Source organism: Camelus ferus, chromosome 12, assembly GCF_009834535.1.
Source record: "Camelus ferus isolate YT-003-E chromosome 12, BCGSAC_Cfer_1.0, whole genome shotgun sequence".
Taxonomy (NCBI): Eukaryota; Metazoa; Chordata; class Mammalia; order Artiodactyla; family Camelidae; genus Camelus; species Camelus ferus.
This window is the reverse complement of record NC_045707.1, coordinates 19,315,702-19,325,359: the sequence shown is the minus strand read 5'-3', so window position 1 is coordinate 19,325,359 and position 9,658 is coordinate 19,315,702. Positions and strand designations below refer to the sequence as shown.

The following is a 9,658-nucleotide window of genomic DNA, read 5'->3' as shown; positions in this document are numbered from 1 at the left end:
TGAACAATTTGATGATTAAAGGTTATATTAAGTATAATATAGATAAATAATCTAGAACTGTAATGAGCAAATAATATGTTCTTTTCATTAAGTAGGTGGAGAGCAATCCTTAGGATCACAGATGGTGGATCCCCACCCTCTGATGGCAGTCTGGGTTGAAACCGGGCAGCTAGTAGCTCAAAAAGAGCAGCCTCTCATTCAACACAGTAATTAAACCGAGGACTATATGGATTTTCACCACACAAATAAATAAGGAGTCCGGGGATTTTTGGAAGTTTAGATAGTGGGTCTTTTTGCTTACTAGAAAAATTATGTCCAGTTAAAGAAAACAACTTAATCCTTAACCAACGTTAAGCAAATTTATGTAAAGAACTAATTTTATCTTGGGAAATCCTTATTTAAAAACATAATGCTTAAGGGAACTATATATATGCATGTGAATAACATTTAATAAACAAAGATTTGGAAAAGATTTCCTACCAATAATCATTAAAAAATAAAAGACTAGTAGATTGGGACAAACTTTCACTGCTTTGAAAACATCAAAGTTCTGGGGTCAAATAGAAATATTAATACCAACTCTGTGAATATTCTCCTAGTGGAATATTTAGTCATTCAATTCTCTGAAAAACAAGAATTTGCATCCATATTTATTGGCTAATGATACTAAACATTAAACCTCTAATAAAATTTAGAAAGAATATGAGTTAAGGCTATAAAATCATTACTACCATAGATAATGTTAACATAGTTTTATTTTATACTCTTGTAAATGAGAACCAGAACAATGACTATGCACAACACTAAATTATATGATATTTGCTTAATAATAACATACTTCTAATTAGCTTATATTTGAAACATTCCTCTCTGCCTCTTTCATGGGTTCATTTAAAGAGCTTAATCTGTGCGTAAACCATCATTAAGCATTTCCCCATCAATGGTGAAACCAACATATATTAATTTTCTCTTCTTTAGAAATGTCTTACCTCAAACACTGTGCATGCCTAGGTTCTCATATAAATAATCCTTGTAAAAAGACTAAGTTTAAGTCTGAACATTATAAAATCTGAAAATAACCAACTTTATACCAGTTCTCTAATATATTACTTAAGCTATCATTAACAAGCTAGAATAAATTTCTTTGGTGTATGTATTTAATAATTCAGTTACAAGAATAGAGATGGAAGACTATGTGGCAATGGACAAGATAAGAAAAACTCGGGTTGTAAAAAACAAACTATTAAAAGTAATATTCCCAATTCTGACTTTCCTTAATCTTTTCTTTAAAAGTGAGGTACATATGAGGAAAAAAGCACGCAAGCTTTAGAGAACAAACACACACACACAGAGACCTCTAAATTTTTAAGAACAGTAAAATGATGAAAAAATCAGCTAAATTAAATAAGTAGTTTTACTGTTTCAGGGTTTGGATAGGAATATTAGTAATATAATATAGAAAATATTTTAAAATTACAACAATGTGCACCTACAGCCTCCCAACATTTATTATTTGTTTTAATAATGAACCTCAGATAGTTTCAATTTTTGGAAAAAGTCGTTATCTTACTGACCATATCTTTGAAGGCTATTTTCACTTGCTTGTTCCTTAGTGTGTAGATGAAAGGGTTCAACAGAGGGGCAACTGAGGTATTTAAAACAGCCACTCCCTTGTTAAAAGTCACTGCATTCTTCACAGAGGGATTTATATACATGAAGATACAGCTTCCATAAGAAAGTGAGACCACGATCATGTGAGAGGAACATGTAGAAAAAGCTTTTTTTCTCTGCTGAACAGAAGGGATTCTCAGAATTGTCCTGATAATGTAGGTGTAGGAAAGAATCACGAGCGTCAAGGTGAAGATGAGGGTCACCGAAGCAAGGACAAACTCCATCACTTCTATGAAATGTGTGTCTGAACAGGACAGATGCACCAGTACTGTGTAGTCACATCAATAATGATTGATGACGTTGGAGGTGCAGAACGGCAGCTGGAGAGTCATCACATGCGGCACAGTGACAACCAGAAAACCAGAGAACCAGGAACACAGGACAAGGAGAATGCAGGGTCTTCTGCTCATGATAGTTGTGTAATGTAGGGGTTTGCAAATGGCAACGTAGCGATCGTAGGACATGGCAGCTAACAGGTAAAATTCGGTTGCTCCCAGAAGGATGGCAAAAAAGTACTGAGTGAAACAACCAGCAAAGGAGATAGTCTTGTCTCCAGTTCCAATGTTGACTAACATTTTGGGAACAAAGACAGAAGTAAAAGATATTTCCAAGACAGAGAAATTCCGGAGGAAGAAATACATAGGGGTCTGAAGGCGATAATCCAGCAGGGTCAGTGTGATGATAGTCAAGTTTCCCGCGATACTTAACATGTAAGTTAACAGCAGAAAAAGAAAAAGCACAGCTTGAAGCTTGGGGTCACTTGTCAACCCGAGAAGAATGAACTCTATCACTGATGTTTGGTTTCCCATCATTAACTTCACACAAAAGGGAGAAAATAGTAATAATGATAAAGGTTGGTATAAAACAAACGGTTCCAGTTTTTTATTGAAATAGAAGATGAAGGTCAAAAGAATTAGAAGTAAAATGTAAAATCAGAATCTTCCTCTATCCCTCATTTTTCAAAGGACATAACCTTTTTTATTATTATTATTGAAGTATAGTTGATTTACAGACATTTCTTTTGGTGGAAAAATTTACACATTCCCCTATCTTAATTCATAAATAACAAAGGTCCTGCTTCTTAGGGACATTTTCAACTGTTTCTTTTAAATTATATCAATATTTATTTCTCATGTTTCCCCACTTGTTTATGTTTTCCCTCTTATTCTTTCTATTCTAGTTTGACTTTATAAATTATTGTCTCCTGTCACATGCATAGATGAATCTGAAGAAACGTTTAGATAGCAGGCTTTATTTGGAATTTCTTACATTAGCCTTTTAACTCTCAGTTTATCAGCCAACAAATACAAATAATCCAAGGTATGAACTCTAGGAATAAAATTGAACTTGATTGTTTTGTTTTGTTCTGCTTTGTGTTTTTATTTTTGTTTATTTCAATTTTCTCATTTTGAATAATAATTCTGTGCACTTACTGAAGCTCAAAACCTGGATAGTTTTTTCTTAATCCTTAAAGTGTTTGGAATTCGTGTTATTTACAGTTTCTGTGTCATGAAAAGGGCTCAGTAAATGAGATCACCATTTAACATAAATATATGGATTAACCCATCTGCGGTAAAATATTAAGTAAAAAAAAAAACCTCACTGATCGTGTTTCTTGCTGCATGCAGGATCTGCCCATCAACCTATTACAGTTCCTTAAGACGTAAATCCAAGCTCAGCTCTCCATACAATTTTATCTGACACTCACAATTAACAAAATTGTTTCTTTTCTTCTTTATAAAAAATTACCTTCATGTAGCACGGGATCATAAAGTTAAATTATTTTATAGTTATATCTAGTGTGCTTTAATTCATTCAACTTTAAAATTAATCAACAGCTTACAATAATAGGCTCTATTTTTCTTTATATCTTTTTAAAAGAAAATTTTACAGATTTGGTAAAAATTTCAATGCAAAATATATTTTTGATTTCTCTTTATATTCAGACCTGTTTTACTAAATGCTATAGAGCTTTTATGCAAATAGAAACTCCAATTGAATTTATGCATACAGTTCCTCAGAATTTTCTTTTAATATTTTATAAATATGTTAATATAGAGGTATTTAACAAGGGACAATTTTCTATAAAAGTGCCAATTGGCTAAAGTTATAAGATTAAGAGATCTGAACCCTCAAATTTTCCAGACGTAATTCTACCATACAGTAAATCTTCCTGGCAAAATTGCCCTTTCGTCTGTTTGACCTCTGTATCCTTCTGTGGTGGACCCAAAGCTTTAACAAATATCTATTTATTTATAGAGTATTGTTATAGATTACATTTAAGAGGAAATTTAAGAAAATTAAATACATGAAAAGTAGGAATGGGCATAGTGGAAAAACAGGGGAAAAAGACATGATTTGATTTATTTTACCACTTTAATTCTGAGAATAGTGTAATATTTTGTACTTGAACATACATTTCACTGCTAAAATGTAATGTTTTGAGATATTTACCTGTATTTGTTCAAGTCTATCAAAGTTTTATTAAAAAGAATGCATGTGCAGTTATGTCAGCAAGCAAACATGAAAGGTAGACAAACAAGGCAATAATGAGACTACACCATCTTTAGTTAACTGCAGCGATCGCCAGCCCTCTCCTACCTCAAGCAGGGGAATCAGTTCTGCCTTAGTTCCAAATCCAGCTCCTTTTGTGGCTGAAACGGAGTATATAAAGCTTTAGGACCCACTGGGAAATCCTCCCTGGGCCGTCAGAATTTGTTTGCTTCAAAACACTCAAGAATAGCCTGGCTTTCTCTCCCAACAAAGATGGGTCACATTCGCGAGGAAGAGGAAGAAAAAGGCAGTCCTGTGGTGGAGCAGAGCAGGTTACAATCCCCTGCCACGCCTTCTGTATGTTTCCACTGCTCTTAGAATTTATCTATTACTATTTTTCAGATTCATTTGCTCTGGGTGTATATCTTGCTATTTCTTCGTCACCCAAGCACCTTGCCAACTCAAAGCCTCTGCACCTGCTGTTCCATTTTTCTGCACTGTCCTTTCTCTCTCATGACATTCAGATCTCAGAAGTGGGAATGCCTCAGGAAGTGTCCCAGACCCCACGACACAAGATAGCCCCCACTCAGTCACTGCCTAACACCTTAACTTGCTTGGTGTTTTATACAGGGTAAACTTTTTTATTGTTCACATCACTCCTAAATTCTGTGATTTCTTTATTTCCTTATGTGTTTATTGTCTGTCATCCTCACTAAAATATAAGCTCCACTAAGTGAAGGATTTTCTTAATGCTGTATCTCTTAAGACTTATGAAAGTGACTAGCACATACTTAGGATACTATAAATATATGTTAATTGAATCTTTTTTTTACCTGAATCTTCTTTTATAACAATTTCTCTAGGCTTGAACTATCCCAGCATGCCATATTACCTTAATTTTTCACGAGGGATCAATACTCTGAGTGAACTCTCTCTTTTCTCCAAAGTAATCCAAAGATACTTCAATACAGAGAAAGATAAGGTTGACAAATCAAAAACAGTTTGAACAAACTGCAAATAAATATTGAATTTATATCAAGTATTTGAAATAGACTAATCTGAAAGGCCCTCTGAAGTGTTCAGTTAAGGAAATAAATTTCACTATAACATTTATCACTCAAGGAGTAACATTAAGAGAAATTTGTCATCTCCTCCTGGAAATTTATTCTGATTAATATTTCTGATTAAATCATGTGGAAATGCATGCAAATTTCACAAACAAAAGAGTTAATAGTTTTATAAGCTACAAATCTGATCTCTTTTTCTATGAGTTTGGTTTTCTTTAAATTCTACATGTAAGTGAAATCATACGGTATTTGTTTTAATCTGTCTGACTTATTTCACTTAGCATAATGTCCTCAAGTTCCAACCATGTTGCAAGTGGCAAGATTTCCTTCTTTTTTATAGCTTAATTGTGTTCTGTTGTATGTGTATATACACCACATTTTCTTTATCTATTCATCTGTAATGAACACTTGGGTTGTATCCCTGTCTTGGCTATTTTAAATAATGCTGCAATAAACATGAGAGTGAGGGTATCTCTTCAATATAGTGCTTTTGTTTCCTTTGGATAAATACACAGAAATGCAATTGCAGGATCATATAGTAGTTGTATTTTTAATTTTTTGAGGAACTTCCACACTGTTTCCATAGTGGCTATACCAATTTACAATTCCACCAACAGTGCACAAGGGGTTCCCCTTCTCCACATCCTTGCCATCACTTGTTATCTCTTGTCTTTTAGATAGTAGCCATTCTAACAGTATGAGTTGATAATTCATTGTAATTTTGATTTGCATTTCCCTAACGATCAATGACATTGAGCACCTTTCAAATGTTGACTATGTGAATATCTTTTTTTCGAAAAATGTCCGTTCAGGTTCTTTGCCCATTTTTAATTGGATTGTTTGTTTTTTTGCTATTGAGTTGTATGAGTTCTTTATTTATTTTGGAAATTGACCTCTTATTAGAGAAATTGCAGATATTTTCTCCCATCCTGCAGTTGCCTTTTCATTTTGGTGATTATTTCTTTTGTTGTGCAGAAGAAGCTTTTTAGTTTGGAGAAGTCCCATTTGTTAATTTTTTATTTTGTTGTTTTTGCTTTAAGTTTTCTATCCAAAAATCATAGCCAAGACCCACGTCAGGAGGCTTCTTCCCTGTTTTCTTCTAGGAGTTTTATGGTTTCATGTCTTACATTTAAGTCTTTAATCCATTTCAAATTAATTTTTGTGAGTGATGTAAGATAAAGGTTTAGTTTCATTTTTTACATACAAATATCTGGTTTTCCCAGCACCATTTACTGAAGAGACTGTCTTTCCTCCGTTGAGTACTTTTGTCTCTCTTGGCAAATATTAGTTGATGTATATGCACTTGGGTTTTTTAAAACTAAGATTAGTGTTTTTTTTTTTACCACACTTTGATTTTGCTTTATTCATATATGGTTTTTGTTCACATTAAGATTAAAAAGTGGATTGAAAACTGATTATCACTTTTTAAACAAAATGTAACATTTCTTCACAAATCTGCCAATGGTTGAAGTAAAAAAAGCACATTCAACTAATCTAAAAATAAAAAATACCATTGTAGTGTTTAAGGTCACATTTAAAAGCCTTATTGTTTAAATTGTTACTGTCTTCCAGATACCCAAGTAACACACACATAGAAGGTTATTCACATCTAAGTGAGGGTTCTATCTCTCCATATCTATATATACCAAATATACATATAGATGCAAAAATTTTTCCCTCTAGATTCAAGTGTTCCTTCCAAAAGGCTTCTGTATGAGCCATTTTGATGGATCTTTCAAATAAATTCAGTCAAATGACATTTGTTTCCTGATTTGTTTGATTTTTATCCACTAGCATTCTTCACTTAAAAAGAATTTTAACTGACTCAATGATTTACACAGGAAAAATATTGAAAAAATATTTAGAAGCACACCACATACACAATAGGAAGGGAAATGCAAAGCATAACCAGGACCACAGTGGACATCCAAATTAACGCTCCAGAATCAGTTGTATCAACACACTGCTGTGGCCCTGCTGGACCCTGGATGCCACAGCTTAAGCTAGCACTCCGGGCATCAGGCACTGGCACCGCCATAGCGCTTCAGTCTCCGTGGTCCCTGGGCGCTGGGAGCCCCTGGCTTCATCCCCACTGCCCTCACTTCTCTGCGTGGTTAAACTGAGATTCAAAATGTGATTCCGTGAGCTTAGGTTGCACACCCATCAACTAGCTGTAAGGGAGTCTGGGTAAAATATGGTGTATCTGGCTTCACATCTTCATAGAAGGTGGTTTCAGCCTTCCCCTAAGAATCATAAAATGAGGAGTCCAGAGGCTATGTGGTCTGTAAATAATCACTGTCCCTTCTTTTCTGGGTACATCAAATTGTAACAGCACAATAGAAACTCACCTGACTTTGCCACAAACACGGGAAAAAATGAAAGTTCATGGAGGATAAATAGGTTGTTACTGAGTATTGAATTCTGAATTCAAATGAGTGATTATCTGACTGCCAAGTCTGTAGGTTTCATTCCACAATGAATCATCATTTTAAATAAATTTTATTCTGTCTGCTACCCAAACACCCACAGCACTCACTATCGATATTAATTTATAAATGTGCATGTATTTGTTACTGCAGCATTGATTTTGGAGAGTGAGAAGTTTGCTTTATCACTTCATTATATAATTGTATTTTTACTAGCTAATGGTTCTTTTTTTGGGGGGGGGTAGTAATTAGGTTATTTATTTATTTATTTTTTAACGGAGGTACTCCGACCCCAAGCCCAGGACCTCGTGCATGCTAAGCATGCACTTTACCACTGAGCTGTACCCTACCCCCTTAGCTAATGGTTCTTAAGTTATGTCTCCTAAACAAATCTAAAACTCCTTTAGGACAGTTTTGTTCATTTCACATTAAAATATAAATATGAAGCAATGCTATGTATTTGTTTGGATTCGTTAATTTGACTTGAGCGCTGTTCAAATAAACCAAAGACAGACTTTTTAAGCTATGCCGAAATACCAGATACACTTGATTTTTCTTCTTACCTCGGCTCCCCTGTATGTAACAGGATTGGATAATATGTAAACTAACCAATCTAACCAATTCTTATCTTATGTGTATGAGGTTTGGCCTTTGATGACACCCTCTAACACTCAAACTTAAGGACATTTAGAGGAAATATTTCCAAAATTGCTTGTAACTACGATAAGGGAAACATATTTGGAAGTAGTCTACGGAATTGTAAACTTAGAAAGGACTCATGCAAAACTGTCTTTTCACTACAACCAAAAAGTCAATTGTATCACCATAAGAACAATGATGAAAATATTTGGCCCAAAGTAAAGTCTGGAATTACCGTTAGTGATGACATCACTTGTTTGGGACAACAACTTACCAAACCAATCTTTTCAATCATACCTCTAGATATCACACTGACCCTATTAACTAGGTTTTGGAACTTTAAAGAAAAAAATCAACTTGTAAATTGAGGCTAAAAATTAAAAAAAAAAAAAAATCTCCATGAAGGTCTTGTAATTCTGTGACTTGTATCAATTTTAATAAAACTATTTGAAACATAGTAGTTATATTATAAATTCCCTACAAAAAAATCATAGTTTATAAATAACAGGATATGCAAGAGGTGCATCACTTTTTAACATTTTTGCTCGCACCTTACAGAAGAAATTAATTTACATTTCATTCAGAAGATAATGTATGCATAACTAAAACATTTGCAGAATCCTCTATATTTTGTTATTCTAACAAACACTATCAAACAATCACATAGTGTTTACTATGTATCAAGTGCTCCCATAAGCTTTTTTCATATATTGCTTATTTTATTCTATTCTATGTTTAATTTTGCTAGTTATTAAATACATAACACATGCACTACTCAATTCATTTTACAATCTCACAATCTACTCGAGTCACATACAGCTAGCAGGAAACCATTGCAATAGTCTTACCAGATGGTCATTGAACTTAGTAACATTAATTTTAAAATATCTGAGCTAGACTTAAGAAATTAAAAGGCCATTGGAGGAGAAAGATTTAAAAGAACTGATATTTCCTACCCCAAACTCCCACCACACTCAATGGATGCAAACCTCGGGGAATCACAATTAAATTAAAATAGTCATCAAAAGTTGGAAATTTACAATGATTTTTAAATTTTCCTGAAAATTGACAACAAATGATTAGGGAGTTATTATTGCTTAAAGAAAATTTTGTACAGTGAAGAAAAACACTGACTAATGAAGTCTTAGAGCAACTGTTACCATTATGCATAAATTACATATTCAAAGCCAATATATTTCCTTTGCTAATGGAAATAAGAGATTTTCCAAAATTAAACTGACTCAGTCGCATTTGTTATAGGCAGTGACTTCATAAATCATGTTGCTTCTTACTATCTTTACTCTTGCTTTTACAATATTATCAAGCAAAGTTTGTTCTTTTTTTTTTCATTTTAAATAAGGT

The 9,658-nt window shown here is 33.6% G+C and overlaps 1 protein-coding gene across 1 annotated transcript; it reads right to left on the bottom strand.

Annotated features, from left to right (window-relative positions):
• Positions 1-1,541: 1,541 nt before the first annotated feature.
• On the bottom strand, positions 1,542-2,480 carry LOC102503748 (olfactory receptor 6C4-like). Its single transcript, XM_014568381.1, is given in 1 exon segment — positions 1,542-2,480. A coding segment is annotated over 1 exon segment (939 nt).
• Positions 2,481-9,658: the final 7,178 nt, after the last annotated feature.